This window comes from Phalacrocorax aristotelis, chromosome 3 (assembly GCF_949628215.1).
Source record: "Phalacrocorax aristotelis chromosome 3, bGulAri2.1, whole genome shotgun sequence".
NCBI lineage: Eukaryota > Metazoa > Chordata > Aves > Suliformes > Phalacrocoracidae > Phalacrocorax > Phalacrocorax aristotelis.
In genome coordinates, this window is record NC_134278.1 from 75178278 (window position 1) to 75194753 (window position 16476).

Here is a 16476-nt window from a genome sequence, read left to right on the forward strand (position 1 = left end):
CGCTTTGGAGAAGTAATTAAACCTAGCTGCAGTATTTGTTTCTATTTGCTGAAGGAAAGACTTTATAGCTCGTTTTGAAACAGCTTTCTTTCTGCCTCTGCTATCCCACAGAGAGGCTGTATCACTCACTACTGCTTTTTGCAACAGCTTCTGCGCTCTTTCCCGTTTAACTCTCTGCTTTATCCTTGCACCTATTAATTTATAGAGGTCATGGTGGGAGCTGGCATTTGCGGCTCACCCACCCTGAAGGAGTTAACTGGGTTTATTACATAATCTGTTTAACATTCGGGATGAATAGGAAATGCATGCCCCTCCTCTCGTACAACATCTTTGTGCACTTTAAATTGAACTCCTCCCCGGCTGTGGGTAAGCCCCACGCTACTTGACATGCCCTGAGTCTCCGTGTGTGTGCTTGGGTGCACGCTTGCATGCCTGCCTGTAACTTTGCCCCGTTCCAGCTCCTCTCGTGCTACCAGCATCGCACACCCACATGTCTCTGTGTGTGTGTGCGTGCACATGAGAAGAGAGGAGCGAGGGGAGGAGAGACGATCACATTTATAGGAAGCGCCAGCAGTTGTTGCAAAGTGTGAGAGCAAACTCTGACATCTCTTGGACTGCTCCAAGTGGACAGACCGCCTCGCATAATGCCATCTTTCAATGAGGTTTTGAAGGAAGCTGGGGAATTTGGAAGATTTCAAAAGCGGGTCTTTTTCCTCCTTTGCCAGACAGGCGTAGTTTTTTCTTTCCTGTTCGCCAGTGTGGTTTTCCTTGGGCGGACACCAGACAACTACTGGTGCAGGATCCCTGGGGCAGTTGAATTAAGTGAACGATGTGGTTGGACTCTAGAAGAGGAACGAAACTTCACAGTACTGCCCCTGTGCTTGGGGAATGGGTCCTCCAGCGCAAAGTGCGAGAGGCTGGACATCGTGTGGGATGCCTCTGTCAGCTGTGCCAGCCCGCTTGCCCACTATGGCAATCTCAGTGCGGACAACCTGCCGCTCACCCCATGCTACGATAACTGGGTGTATAAGCAGCCCCACTCGTCCATCGTCAGCGAGGTAAGGAAAATCCCTGTCCTTTAATCAGTGGCTTCTGTCCCAGTGTGGGATTACAGCAGTAAAATAGGATTGCTGCTGCAAGGGTTGTTTGCTTTGGTGGCTGGTTTTGCTTTCTGGATTTGTTTTGTTCTGAGTCACAAGCAAATCAGGACATGAATATCATCAAGTGTCAGCGTCAAACTTTTAGGAAGAGGTGAGCTGATCTGAAGAGTGGCTCTCCATAGCCAAGTACCCCACACAGAGAGTGCTCTGTCGCTAGAAGAATGTCAGATTAAAATAAAGAGTTAAATCCTTGCAGCTGAGGCTTTTGGTGCTCAATTTTGGGCCAGAAATTTGGTGGCATAAAACCCAAGTGTAGGTGGCTGATACCACTTGCTCTGATCTGGCTCGCTGTATGTTTGTTATCCATTCTCTGTATTTCCAGTACTGAACAATTATGTCTGCAGGTAATAAAAAAACTGGTGGCAGGATGCTCTTCTGAGCTCTAACAGGAGCCAGAAGAAATTATTATCCTTACAAAAGAAAAAAAAAACAAGCACACACATTTTTTCTCAGAGCTGTCATTCAGCTTTTCCCGAAATGTCAGAGAACCACAGACTGTTACCGCTAGTGGTAAGCGCTGGCAAATGTAGTGGCTTTTTAATGAGGCTGTGAAAGACCATTTAAGATGCTTTCCTAGGAGATCACCTGTGTAATCTGTAATCGTGCCATGGATGTGCTGTGGTCTGGCTCCAGCACACAGGCTGCACACTAGGACTGTGTACTTTAAGGTCATCCTGACAGTAACTGTCACCAATGTGGTGATGAAAATACAAAGTGTGCTTAGAGGGGTTGGCTAGGAAATCATCAAAGTACACTGCAAAATGTGTCAGCTCAGCTGTGGGGTATGGCTCCAGCCTGTCTCATGAGCCTCCTGCTTCGGTTTTTAACTGGGTGCTTGCACTGGAGCTGTGCCCTCTGAAACACGGAGCAGGGCACAGCAGGTGAAGCCCTGAGCAAACACTGAACTGAAAAGCAGTGCCTATCCCACCTTTTCAATTCACTGTCCTTCCCCATCCAGCTGGGACAACTGGATCTTCTTGCAGGCTTCAGGCTCTTCGAAGCAGGAGCTTTGTGCTCTGAGCTCTGCATTCAACCTGAGCAGCTTTAACCAGGATCTATGCTCAGGAGAAGAGAACTCAGACCACCTGGCTGGCCCTAGAGTAAAGCTTCAGAACTGGCTTTTGTGTTTGATCGCTGAAATCAAGGCTGTCTGGAGGGCCGCCAGTGACACACAGGGAGCTGGTGTCAAACTTTGGTCCCTGGGAATGATGTATCTCTGGCTATGCTGGCAGTGGCAGCTAGGGCTGGGTGGCCAGGAGGATGAATGCTGCCTGGGAGACACAGCCTGGCTCCTGAGCGAACTGTGAGGGATGGCCGCGGTAGGAAGGTTATGCTGCTGCCTCCAAGGTACCTCTGCTGGGGAACTGTGAGGGGTTAGGTCATGGCGTGTTTTACCTGGGCAGTCTGTGTTAGTTGTTCCCCTTAGATCTTAAAAATAAAAATATAGAGAATCCTTTTCTTTTGTTGTTCCTTGTTTTTCCCTTCAGCCTTGCTGTAGGTGAAACTGTGTAAGTTGTGTCCATAAGATTGTGCTCAGAATCCGTTTATGGCAGCAGTTTGTGTATCTAACAAAGCCACTTTGATTTTCCAGCAGCTCTGAGCCACTGGGTGCAGATAAGAGAAAATGAAACCAGTGTTTCTCTTGCAGCAATAAATGGGAGTGAAAGGTTCAATGTTCTCTGGCAAACAACTTGTCCATCTGCACCTTCTTCCCCCCTTCACCTAGGAAGATCCTCCAGGGCCAGGGGAGGAGGAGGGATGAAGGGATGCTTGTGGAAGTGCTCCCCACCTGTGCTCCCAAAGATACACATATGGGAAAGCCAGGGAGTAACAGTCTGCAAGTAGCAACACGCTGGCACTGTCTGTCCCCTGTGCCAGGGCAGCAGGTCCCATCACCAATGTCACTGCTGCTCCCAGAGGGACTCTTGAGGGAGTGATTAATGAGGAGTTGTGAAATGAATGGTATTACAGTACCTGACTTCATTGCTCTGATTTGTGCATGACTGGAGCATGTTGCTCGCTGGCCGCTCCGTCATTTGGATAGCTATCTTCTGCAAAAGTGTCCATAGTAGCATCATTGGAAGAAAGCAGAGGAAAAAGGGCGAATGTGGATTGATAAAAAGCACCCACTGCTTTGTAAGCAGTACTTGAGGTGCCTGCTGCATCACCTGCTGCTGCGGGGCTCCTGAGTCACAGTGCTGGGGTACAGCAGGATGCTGGAAGAATGTAGCAGGGCTTTCCTCCTTCAGGATTTGAGAAGAGCAAAATCTATTAAGAAATCATCACAGGAGCAACACGTGGCAAAGATAGTTAGCTTAGTCTAGTGACAGGCAGCAGAATACTGTGAAAGGTTCCCTTTTAAAATCATCTTTTGATGTCGAATGGGCTCTGAGAGGAGGTCCCTACTTCAGCAGTGACATGCCTAAGCGTCTCTGTGATCCATTGCATTAGGTCAGGTTTTTCCTTGAGGGCAATCCAGATCAGAGAAGGAATTTCCACTGGTCCTGAACACACAGCCCAGCACTGTGATGCCTGAATTAGAGTCCAGCAAACCAGAGCTGTGATGATGTAAAGGTTTCAAGATATCAGCAAAGTCCTCTGCAGTGTGTAAAACTTGGCAGCAACTCTTCCAACGCAAAGGTGTCACAGGTGGTGGATCTGTGCAGAGGACCTTGGCCTGGTGCAATCTGCTCTCATTTAATTGAGTGGGTCTTGCACAGCTCCCTGTGAAACTGCAGGATGCAGCTGAGTGCGTCAGCAGTGGGACACGAATCCAGTGGCTTCTCAGGTTTTGCTTGGAGAGGGAGGCTGAGGGGGTAATTATCGAGCTAAATCCATGCCTGGCTTATGCCAGCTGATGCCATCTGAAACGATGCTGGTCATAGCATGCAGATGGCACTGCTTGGGACGGAAAACTGGTAACATCAGCACCTCTCACAGGGGGCAGAGGGCAGGAAAGGACACCCCTTCTTCTCAGTGGATGGAACAGGCAGAGGAGCAGGGGTGCTGGGGGGCTGCGGTGGACTGGGGGAGCCATGGCCTCAGGTTCTGGCCCAAGGGTCCGGAAGGGAGCCCAGATCACCCCTGTGCTCTGTAATACTTGAAGTAGGAACCATGTTGCCTGCCATCTCCTGCTGGGTGAGCCTTGTGGGGGCCACACATACCCAGGACATACTGAAGTCAATAAACCTAACTTCTCCAGGAAACTGTGCTGAAGACTGAGTCACTGACCTTTAGTACTGCTTTGGCACTATGTACTTTTGTCCCAGCAGAGAAAATCTGGCACTCTGTGAAAGTGCAGCTAGTGATAGTTAGCAAAATGATAGACATTTTATTCAGACATTTTTGGCCGTGATGACTCCTAGAGGCATGTCCATGAATTACAATCGAGTCTGCAGGTTGAATGGCCTAAGGCGGTGGACGAAAGGAAGAGGGAAGTCTACATGGTCATCGCAGCCACAGCACAGCTGGCATATTTTAGGCTTACTAGCAGCATGTGTTGGCAGGAGTTCAGCAGAAGGAACCGATTCCAATATGCCCTGTCTGCAGCAAGTCTTCATGCTGTAGATGATGTCATTTCAAGATCTGGCAACAATTTATTGCAAAAATGTGAGGTCTGAGGTGAACAAATGATCATCTAAACAGCACCCCAGCACCTGCTGGGGATAAATCTTCTTACTCCTCTGCTTGCAAGCTGTCTCAGAAAATAAAATAAAATAAAATAAAAGTTAGCCCGCATTTGTAGAGAAACCTGTAAGCAAGGCAATGATATCTGTCTCATAGTTTTTACAGTCCCTCAGAGCAGGAGATAACATGGCAGTCAAGCTCAGAATGGAGAAAGCACAGCTGGTCCTTTTGCTGTCCTACTCCAGGGCAATAAACAATGCAATTCACTCTTAGAGTGTTGATCTAGTGTGATTATTGTCTTTGGCATGGCAGTACCCTGTCTTATTTCCACTGTAATGGTGGGATTAATATTAAGCAGTGGAGGGAAAGGGCAGACAGAGGATCAAAGGAGGTAGCAGTTGCTGAATTTCTTATGAAGCTTTGACTAAACTTTCCCCAGATGAGAGGGGCTGGAGCAGTTCTTTGCAGGGGTTACACCAGTGAGGCCGTGTTTCTGCCACTGCCATCGAGTCAGCTGGCACTGGCTGAGGGTTCAGGCCTTGTTTTTTCTTACTATTTTTAGGACAGCTGCTGTTTTCCTCCCTTTAGGAGATGATAAGTTTTTCCACCTCCCTCTTGCTTTGGCCATGGATAGACAAAAGAAAATAGAAGGACAGAACAGGTCTTCTGTCCTAGGAAGCTCAATGAACCCAGCTGATCTGAGTGGCAGGAACGTGAAGGTACCAGCTGGGCCTTGGGCCGTGCACAAGAGAGAAACCTCTAAAGCTTTCAAAGCTAAGCTGTTCCTCAGGCCTTGAGCTACAGTGCTCTGGGAGCCAGGTAAAGACTGACTCCATTTGTCCCATTAAGCGCTCAGCTTGAAACAAGAAATGGAGAAGGTCAGTGTCCTTGCTTAGTCTGCTCCTTAGCACTCTGACAGAAGCTTTGACAGAGAAAAAAAGGTAATTTCTCCCTTTGCACTGCATGCACTTGCAGGGTGTTCTGTTGCAGTAAGGCTGTGTGAAAGATAGCAGTTTGACAGCCCAGAGGACAAGAAAGATGGAGAAAAGCTGCCCAGCAACAAATAAGGAATATGCAGCAACAGTCTGCATCTCCCTAGGTTTCCCTAAGTGACGGATATTGCCCTAAACCATTTGTCACTGGGAGAGGAAGGGTAAACCAGCCTTTGTTTGGCCACTTGTATGAATGCCACTTAAAATGTGTGTGGTCTCTCAATATGTTGTTGTAACTGGCCTGAGGAATCACTGTGGATCTCTTCATTGACCTAAAAGTTTTGTCCATAATTTTGAATTTTAATTGCAACAGGTCATAAAGTGCTTCCAAACTCCTACTCAAAGTTGCTACATTTTGAGGAACTCTTAATGACATGTTGTCATTTAAAGCAATGGATTTCTACAGGGATAGGTGTGCTGAAGTGTTTTGGGACTTGCTTGGTGCATAAAGGCCTCTCAAGTACCAGGAATTATGAGCCTGTGGTTAGTCTGCACGTCAAACTAAAATGGAAAACATTTGCCTCCTGCCAAAGCTATGAAGAAATGAGAAGTTGCCACGGCCCCCATGTTTCCCAGTCATTAGTCATGCACAGGCATTTCTTCTGTTCCTACCTCAGCCAGTTCTCACTCCTTTCTATAGAGATTACTCTAATGAACTACAGGTGCCTAGTGCAAAACCTCTTCCTTCTCCCAGGGAGATCTCGTTCAGATAGCTTGCTGCTGCTTTAGAGATCAGCAAAGTGCACCAGTGTAGTTCCTTCCAGCCACACCACACCTACTGTAAATCTGCACTGGGATTTCGTGTGGGTGTTCAAGCCATTAGCAGGTGGGAAAACATTCATCACAGGGATGTATTTCCAAACAGCAATGTATGGCTGCCCCTACTGCAAGGCCATCAGGGTGGAAGGGACTGATTTTCCCCACTCTGTTAAGGACACTATAGAAGGGGATGTACTGAGGGAGCTGGTTTCTGCTCCCATCTCTGTTGGCAGCACCTCACTTCTGCGCAGGATGACAGCTCATCGCCAAGGCTAAGAGGAAAGGAGTGCATATGCAGATTGTTTATCAATTGGGCAGGCACAGCCTTTTTTAGTCAACTCCCTAAGTGGAAGGAGGCTGTGTTAAGGCACATAATGCTTTTTGTCATATAGTGGATAGAAATTGTACAGGCAAGCATGGCACTGAATGCAGAGGCAAGTTGCAGGGTTGTGCTGGGTGCATGCACTTGTGCAGTGAGCGGCTTAGCAGGGGGCATGCCAATGCTGAGGAAGAGGATGTGCCCTTAGCTGGAGCTGGACAGCTGAGCTAGTTCACTAGCTTAATGATTGCAAAGAGGAGCTGACTAGCTAGGTTTTAACAGGGTCTAGGTATAGCCAGGCCAACAAGTAGGCTTAAGATCAGGGTGAAAACACCTAAGGCTTTCCTTTCCTTTTCCACATCCTTCTCCCCTACACTCCAGTAAATGTTTTAAGAATTAAATTTCAAGTCTATGGAGGAAATGGGACTGACTGAACACAGGACATAGTGACATTCCCTTTCTTCTGTGTTGTCCTGGGTGAGCTTATTCAAGTGAAAGCAGAAATGTTTATTTCATGGTATGGACATGCACTGTGAAGACAATGTTTGTGGACCGAGACACCTACAAATGCACAGGAAGGATGGGAGAGTAAGCTTTTCTCACTCCAACATCTCCCAATATTCCTTCAGAATATGTCCCAAATTTTGCAGCAGCCAGGGTGTGCTGTTGCAGCCATAGAGGTGACACTTCTGAAGGGAAACCTCAGCTGGGTCTCAGCTTCCCCAGGGTTGTGTGATGCTCAACAAGGAGCCACTGGTCTCACATCTCTTCTGCAGCTTATTTTCAGTTGGAGTGAGCCATAACTCATCATCCCTGGCATTGTCAAACTGCAACATTCAGGAAGAAAACAAAGAAAACCAAAGTCAAACAGCTGTGGTCTAGACAGATAGAAAGCCCTAAAGTTTTTCATTCTCAATGTTATCAGTTTTGGAAACCAACTGTGATCATGGGAGGGTAGTCTGTGACATTTAAAGACCATATGCTGGGATTTTTTTGGTATGTTTTGAGAAGAACATGTACTTTCAGGGAATGGGATCTCCTATTACTCACAGTGGGAGATGGTTATTGACAGGGACAGCTCTTCTGCTCCTTGATGCCACCAGATATTTGCATGGAAGTGCTCCTGGTTGCTAAGCCCCTCACAGCGTGGACCACAACTGCCTGGTCATAGGAGCAGCCTGTGTGGTAGGAGTGTAAACATCGGCCCATGCATGGATGGGCATATGATGGTTCACAAGCAGAGAGGGAGCACCACTCTGCTCCCTTTTGTGGAGACTGCTAGCAAGGGACATGGGAGATGTTTTGGGGGAGTGTTATATAGGAGGACTACTGCTAACTGGAGACAGGCTGAAATTCTGGGTGAACAGATGCAGATGTTTTTCCTCCAAGTGATGCAGGTTGGGATAACTATTAGGCACAACCAAAACAGGTCATAGCTGAAGTGGTGATGTGGGTCTGACAGGCAGCTTGGATCAAAAAAAGATCTCTGCAGGGTGTGCAATTCTCTTTTAAAGGTTACATTCCCTTCTAAAGGTTATATTTGCAAACGAAAAGCAGGCATTAGCAGGATGATGACTTAAATGCTAGGTGTTATGTTAAGCAAACACAAAAGTTCTGAGAATGCTTATCTGTACCAGAAGTTATTTAAATACTTAGAAAATAACAAAGCACAGGACTAATTTAGGAGACTACAGTTAGTGTATTGTCACTAATCTCTTCAGATAGAGCTCATAATTTCTTAGTTTTCTGTATTTTCCTATTTCCCAGAATATTAAAAATATTTGACTATGTTGTTAGCCAAGAGCTAGTTTCAGCTGCTGCCTAAATCATCTGAAATTGCTGTTCAGATGAAAGAGTCCTCTCTGGTAAAGGCATTTCCCCCTCTCTCTTTCTGGCACACATTTGTTCTCCTGCCTTCTTTCATGACAGATTATTCATTCCCTGTTTACAGTAAAGAGGGATCAAATTAGTTAAAAAATAAATATACCCTTTGAAAAAGGATCAAAAGTATAAACCCTAAAGGCCAGTGCCTGCAGTGGGCACTGGGGCTGGTCCCTCCTGGCAGCAATGTGCAGGCTGGCTGTTTGCCTGGGCACGGCTCCAGTACTGCCACGCACCACCACCTTGGGAGCTGAGCTCCTCAGCTACCTTTGTAGCTTCGTAACTTCCCCTCTGCTCCTCGAAGGGCAGGTGCCCTTCCCAGGAGAGCAGCTGTGCAGTGCACTGAGGGTGTCAGGTTGGAACCACCCTGCAGCAGGGTGGGAAGCGCTCCTCATCCTTGTGGCAGCCGTCCACCCGGCACTGCTGACGACAGTGCTCCCTTTGCCGTCACTTGGGCTGCCAGGATACCCAAGCCTCCTGGGTCTTGTGAAACCTAGTGTGTCGGCTCGGGGAGAGCTGGAATCCCAATGCAATTTATAGGTGTTAGAAATCTGGGGCTTGGTCTCTGATACTGACAACGGAAAATAGGGGTGAGTGGATTTTAAGTGATCTGCAATGTTTTTATTTAAGGATTTTATGTCTGTGTAAGCATCATCTCATTTAAACATTGCTTTAATGGTTTTGTTATTGCACACACCTTTTAATTTTTGTTCTCACACTAATTTATTGTTGTCTCTGGGGAGGCAATAACACTCTTACTCCCTTCCCCATTCTCTCCTTCTCTGTTTTGGCTTATGAGGGGGAGGCTCTCTCGTGGCCATCTTCATCACGAGCAATCACAAGCGTTGAAGGATGTTTTGCTCTCTGACCTAGGCAATTCTGTGAAGGGCTCTTAAACTTGGTCCTGTATGAAGCCTCTCTGCTGATCTATCAGCCTGGTATTTCCCTCCCAGGTTTTGATCTTTCAAAGAGCTGAGCTGCTTGTGAAGTGCTGAGCCACCTTAACCTTCACTGTGAGACAACTCACTGTGCAGAGCACAGGCTCAGATCTCTCCGTTGTTCCTGAGGACTGCTAGGAGAGAGGTGTGAGGGCTCCTTTCTGCGGCTGTGGGTAATGGTGCTCCCAGGGTGACTCCACAAGCATCTGCTGGAAGTGGAATATAATGGTGCAAAGGTTCATATTAAACAGTGTTCAAAGCTGGAGCACACATGCAGGTTGAAGCTGGCCTCTGTCATGCTCCATCACTGAAAACAATTTTTGAAAAAGAGATGAAACCTGGAGTAATATGAGTAGGGAAGTGCCCTCAGCCTGATAAGTGCAGAGGACAGTGAAAAACCCCACCAAAAGATGAGACTCTGGAAGGTCAGTGATGCCTAGGAATGCTGTAGAGCTTCCACCCTGCACACTTTTGAAGCCAATATTTTCTTGCATCTGGTTTTTACACACACATGGAATGGTAGGGGTTGGAAGGGACCTTTTTGGCCCTCTGGCAAGCTGTGTTGCCCTGTATAGGTGGCTGCAGATGCTCCTCTGAGAGCCCCAAACTCTGCCACCAGCACAGGCAATTGCATTGCCTTCTAAAGTCTTCTTTTAATGGTCACCATAATGAAAAAACTCTGCTTTGCAAAGCTGCTTCTTTTGATAGTATATGCCAGGGTCATCATTGTTTCAAGAAGAGGTTAAGCAACATTTGAAGTCTTAAAGTGCTGCTTTGTGTTCAGGCTAGTTTATGAAAGCATTGCAATAGCCCTTGAGTATGACAGCTGAGAATATGTTTTATTACTCTCAGAAGAAGCTGAGGTTTCTGCAGCTCCTGTTCAAGATTTACAGGAGTGGAAGACAGATGCTGATGGCCTGGCTTGGCTGAAACGTGGCCAGTCAGGCTCCCTGGAGTGAAGGGGTTGACATCAAGACCATGACTTTGTTGAAAGCTAGTGGGGGTAGGATATCTGTCGGGTTGGGGACCTATGAGACTACTAGTCAACTTTTTCTTCACAGTTGTGAAAGCTGGAAACTGCAGTTCTCAGTCACAACATTCTCAGGCCTGTGGCTTCAAGAAAAACAAAAAGCCACAAACCAACCCAAATCCTGGACTTCAGTAAAATTGTCATAATGAATGACAGTCATTCTCCTATGGCTACTGTCAGTGACAGTGCTAATAGTATATTTGGAACCAAAACTGAGGAGTTTCATTTTAAAAAGTGAAGAATAGCCCATCAGAAATGAGTGTGAATGACACCTGTGTGGAGTTCAAAATATTAAAAGAAATGGTTTTAATAAACATTTAAAAAATTTAGGAGTATTGCTTTAGATTTTTGGGTCCAGATTCAAGCTCAGTGAAATCCAAGTCTGGGTGCCCTCTGTATCTCCTGCAGAGGCACCTCAGAAATCCCAGGCTGAGGCAATACCTGCTGGGCATTACAGCAGGTAAATGAGCTAAGACAGATCTTGGGCTCATGGCACTACATTTCAGAATCCGGAGAACTGTGAGTAGCAGAAGAGGCAGAAGAATCTTCTATCAAAACCACCCTGTGACCACCCCTTCCAAGCACAGTATTTGAGCAGTGGTACTGTGGTACGCATATGGATGAGCCCAGACATGACCTGCTGTGTGTGCTTCAGCAACCAGCTCCTTTTTAGCAATAAAAAGATTTTTTACAGCTCATGCCTGAAAGCAAAAGGGTCTGTCTAGCAGCTGCTGTTGTCTGTGGCTTCCCTTGGTCCTGAAGCTGCCTTGTTCCTAAGGTTACCCCTGGTATGAACTGAAACCGCCCAACTCCCATAAGGTCTGCAGAACGTGGCAGGCAGTGGTTGGTATTTCTTTATTCTCAAAGAACCTCTAAAGTAATTCCCAATGACATACACTCTGGATAACTACTTTATTTTTAGTTTTATTTTAGTTTTAACTCCTAGTCTCTTTGTCTTCCTTCCTCTTACCTACTTCCCTCTTCCCTTCACCCTACCCATCCCCATCCCTGTTAATGAGTTCTTCAGATATGCACCAATGTAATGTCACGTTAGGGAGTTATGGCTACTGCAGTGTAAGGAATAGAAAAGTCTGGGAAACCTACACCAAGAAAATACATACTCAATGTGTCTGAAACTGATCTGAGCTCTGTTTTCAATTTCCTCAGAGGCGACATGTTTTTGCTTTTATTTAGAAGGCACTAAGAAAAAGAATTAAACCATTTCTATAAGCTGATGTTTTCAGTGGCTATAGCTGTGTAACCTTATTCTGCACTAAACAAAGTCACGGCTTTGCCTTGGCAACATATTTAACAGTGTTGTGTTTGGTTTGCAAAAAAGCAACTTGCTTTCCATATATGGACAACTGATGTGTGAAACCGCATCCTTTTGCCAAGGAGGAGCCCTCCCTCTATCTTCATGATAGCTTGAAGAGTGCTCGCTATGACGGCGCTTCCCTGGCACATCGGTGCTTGCTGTTGAACAAGCACATTTGAACTTCCCCTTTCCCTTCCTCTTCCCCTTCCTGCCTGGCCCTGTGCAGTTTCTATAATGTTTGACCCTGAGGATGATGAATGACCCACCTGGGGTGTTTATGCCTCTCCCTTGTTCCCTCAGTATAACCTTGTGTGCGGCAATAGCTGGATGCTGGATCTCTCACAGGCTATCCTCAATCTGGGGTTTCTGGCCGGCGCATTCACCCTGGGCTACGCTGCAGACAGGTACTGTACAAGTGCTACTGTCCTTTGATTTTTTTTTTTAGAGGTGAAATCACTTGTAGTGTCACCTGCAATAAGCATGTATCAACACTTTGGAGGTTTAATTCACTTTGGATAAACGTCCCTGGCCTGGGTTAACAAAATCCAGCCAGTGTAATCTTTGTTTCCTTTTGGGCTGGAAATTTCATGTGACCATACTTACTGATCATGTTTGGACATTAATTTGTCATGAAAAGGGCTTTTCTTGCTCTTTCCAAAGTTTTCTGCGCATATCTGGACCCAGGAAGGTGAGAAGAACACAGAAATGAAAAGGAAGCATTCAGAGGAGTTTTCTGGACTGGTGTTTACTGGAGGATGTTTAATAGGTGCCATTGATGAAGAAAGCAGCTATCTAAGGAAAGGAAGGGACTCAGTATGGTGATTCTCTCCATTCACAGGCTGGACTCATATGCTTACCACCAAGGTCATAGCTCCCTCCAGCTGGTCCTCAACTGTGTTAGAGCTTGGTTTACACCAAGGAAAAGATGTGACTAATATTCAGGCTTGAGCAGCCAACCTGCCCCAGAGTGGGGAGCTCCCATAAGCTCTACCTTACTCTTAAAAAAGGGAGCCTGATTTGTGCTTTGTGCTGATAATTAATTGTAGTCAACCTATGTGTTGACTGAGAGCACTACTGCTGATTTAACTGGCAGAAATATTTCTTCAGGTCATAAAATACGTTCTTCCTGCCTGATTTTTTTCTTTGGTATCTGTAATAATAGTAATGATAGCTTAATGTATGATTTCTTTGTAGGCAGGATTTATCTGGAATGTCATCTCAGATAACAAATTTTGAACTAGCAAACAAAAATACTTTTAAGGAAAACATGATCTTTCCCAGGAATATAGTAATAAGGGATAAAGTAAGGCCAAAAAGATGCCAATGTGCTGGCTAACTTACAATATCTCTGCTCAGTGTCTGGCAGGGCAGTTATGATAATAGCACCTTAAGACTGTGTAAGAGTAGAGATACTACAGCTAATTATTAAAACGAGGTAATACATCTAGGAGTACTTGTGTATCAAGCATAATGTAGCTACAGTACAACTATGAATGTTGCACATTGATAGCACTGGGGATTGTACTGTAGCCAGACCAGTGGACTCGTCTCCTTGACAGCACTCCAAAGAATGAATCTGGTTGAAAATACGCTGATTTTTGTCCCATATAAATTCTTCTCATTAAATGTTTTGAACAAAACAACATTATCACAAATACTTTTTGGTAAGGGAAACCGCTGTACCAGTTTTCACACTTTCTTGAAACAGCAACAACAACAATGCAGAAGAGATCAAGTTGTAAATTCTAGTTGTGTTCCAAGGACATGGTTGTCATGAAACTACAGGGAGGTGGTAATTTTTGTTCTTGTTGTTGTTTTTTTTTTTTTTTTTTTTAATTATGGTTTATCTTTGGAATTATGGGTTTACCTATTAAAAATTATGCTTTTTGCTGGAATATAACACTCAAATACATTAGGCAGACTTTGAAAACAAGCAGTCTTAAATCTAAACAAACCACTGGAAAATCACATAAAGCAGTTGAAGAAGAAATTACTTACTTTCACAGACCTGTCTGTAATTACTCTTAGGAGAATAATTTGTGAAAACAGAAATCCCCAACAAAAGTTGTTGTTATTTCAACTTGGTCAAAAATATGAACTGTAACATATGGACTATGGTTTAGCTACTAAAAGATAAACTGTTTTCTAAAATAAAAGGGGGACTGGCGAGGACATCACCAGTTTTAAAGTTAGTTACATAAAACCAGTGATAACTACAGCAGGGAAAAGTGTCCCATATCGAAGGGCCAACACTACTAAGTTTCAGGCAGATTCCCTCTGGAACAAGGCTGGTCTCAAAAAGGTGCTTTCAGATCCAGTATTAAAATGAGGTGCCAGGGAAAAAAATCTTTGTGGCTTTCTGTGAGTTTGTCTTTCTTTTCCTTTTTCAACAGATACGGCAGAATCCTCATCTACCTGCTCTCCTGTCTCGGGGTTGGGATATGTGGTATCATAGTGGCATTTGCACCAAACTTTACTGTATTTTTGATCTTCCGTTTTCTCCAAGGTGTGTTTGGCAAAGGAACCTGGATGACATGCTACGTGATTGGTGAGAGCTGTTATTTTCTTTCTTTTCTGTTTAGGAAAAGTGAGGGATTTTTGGAGGACAGGGAGCTCAGCTACATCTGCTCTTGATGAAAATTTTTCCTAGGGACAAAGCACTGGCCCTGGGGTCAGCAGACAAAGAATAACCCAAGTCCATTGTAGTTAATGCATTTGTCCTCCAAGATAAGGTGGCTGCATGCAAATTGTAGTCTAGCCTCATGCCTGAACTGAATTTTTGAGGAAGCAGTCATTGGCCTGTGTCCAGACCATGCTGGGGACACTTCCAGCAGCTGAACAGTCTGGTGTTTCCTTACCTGGCACCATCTGCTAATTTGCTGGTACAGATGTGGCCTTTGAAAATGGCAGCAAGTGCAAACTCTTTTTGTTACGCAGTACTGATGTGAGATGGAAATGAGTAGCAGTGTACCTGCCTGCCTGACCTCATAGGATCCCGTGGAGAAAAGTGAGGAAGAAGTAATGCATGAGGGCAGACTAACAAGAATGATGTGTCCTTCAGAAATGTCCAGGCTCTCCTTTTGTACCCATCACTGTGGTATCTGAATATGTCTCTTGTAGCTGGCCATAGTCAATTCAGCAACAATGCAACACTTTCTGCTGCTGTTATCTAAGGACTTTTGTGGCTATCTAATCTATGGACTCCAATGGGGGAGGCATTAACATAAATAATTAAGAGGTGGAGGAGTAGAATATGTATATATATAGGCTTTCTTATTACACAGACAATCACCAAGATAATAAAAATCTGCAGAGCAAGCCTCAAATCAATCATGATACACAAACAGGGACATGGTTAATTTTGGCAGAGTCTGGACATCTTCCACAGATGCTCAAAGGAATTAACTGCTTTTCCTCACTGGGAGAACAAACACTTGGATGGCTGGTCTTCATTCTTTAGCTGGGAAGATTTGCTTAGTGTCAGGCTGGGCATCAGGGTCCATATTAGGATTATTATTTCCTGAAAGGGAAAAGGAAGGGAAGCTTTTTTATAAATAGTGTCAAAACAGCAGGGATCCAGACTATTTGACAGGTTATAGTCATGGCCCAGCGATGAAGCTTCTTGCATAGCAAGCTTACTTTTCACCAGAACAGGGTATTGTTGAGACATCTTGAATGACTGCCAGGTTCAGAAAGGGAACCTCCTCTCCAGAGCATGAAATAGCATGGCACTAAGGAAAGCATCCTATTAGAGATCGGGCGTCAGATTTACTTAAAAAGAAAATCAGCCATTCAGTTATCTACTGTGATAATCCAAAACACAGTGATAACATCATTATCTAGTGTAAAAATTTGTAATGTCACTGTAGTCTTTGAGGCCCATGACTTTTTCTTTTTAATTCCGAGTGGAATTTAGACAAGTGAGAGCAGAACTGCAACCAGATGTAAAGGGTTACAGTGAGACTGGGGAACACTGTGTTGACATAGGTCAAACATGCTTCTTCCAGTCCCCTGTCTAGCCCTCTCAGCATCTAAATAAAGGCCAGCAGCTTTTCAGTTTTCTGGGCACAGTTACATTGCTGAGCAGCTCAGGTCCAAGATCCAGTGAAAGAGCCAGAAGCTGCTTTTCCCCTCACTTCCAAACACATGGTCTAATTTTAAACTGACATCCTAAAACTTTGGCAAGTGCTCTAAGCAGCAAAATGTTTTATGACAGACTCATGGTTTCCTTAAGATGGCCAGGTTTTGACAGAAAGGAATATTTTCCAATGCTCAGAGCAGTCTGCCTAACTTTAGGGAAAGGTTCAGAGATATAGCATTCTGAGGGCCAGTGTATTGCCACAGTCCTAAGCAAGGTCCTTAATTCTTGAAGAGAGTGATTCTATCTAAAACCCTTCAGGGATCTACTCTTATGTCCCAGGATCACCCAGAGAATTTACCAACCTAACATCTTTT

General features: G+C 45.1%; 1 protein-coding gene across 1 annotated transcript in view; it reads left to right on the forward strand.

Annotated features, from left to right (window-relative positions):
- Positions 1 to 344: 344 nt before the first annotated feature.
- Positions 345 to 16476, forward strand: part of SLC22A3 (solute carrier family 22 member 3) — a 28696-nt gene continuing 12564 nt past the window's right edge. The window contains exons 1-3 of the mRNA XM_075088042.1: positions 345 to 1058; positions 12322 to 12425; positions 14415 to 14569. Of these exons, the coding sequence (XP_074944143.1) occupies positions 645 to 1058; positions 12322 to 12425; positions 14415 to 14569 (673 nt within the window). The 5' untranslated portion in view covers positions 345 to 644. The remainder of the gene's footprint in view (positions 1059 to 12321; positions 12426 to 14414; positions 14570 to 16476) is intronic.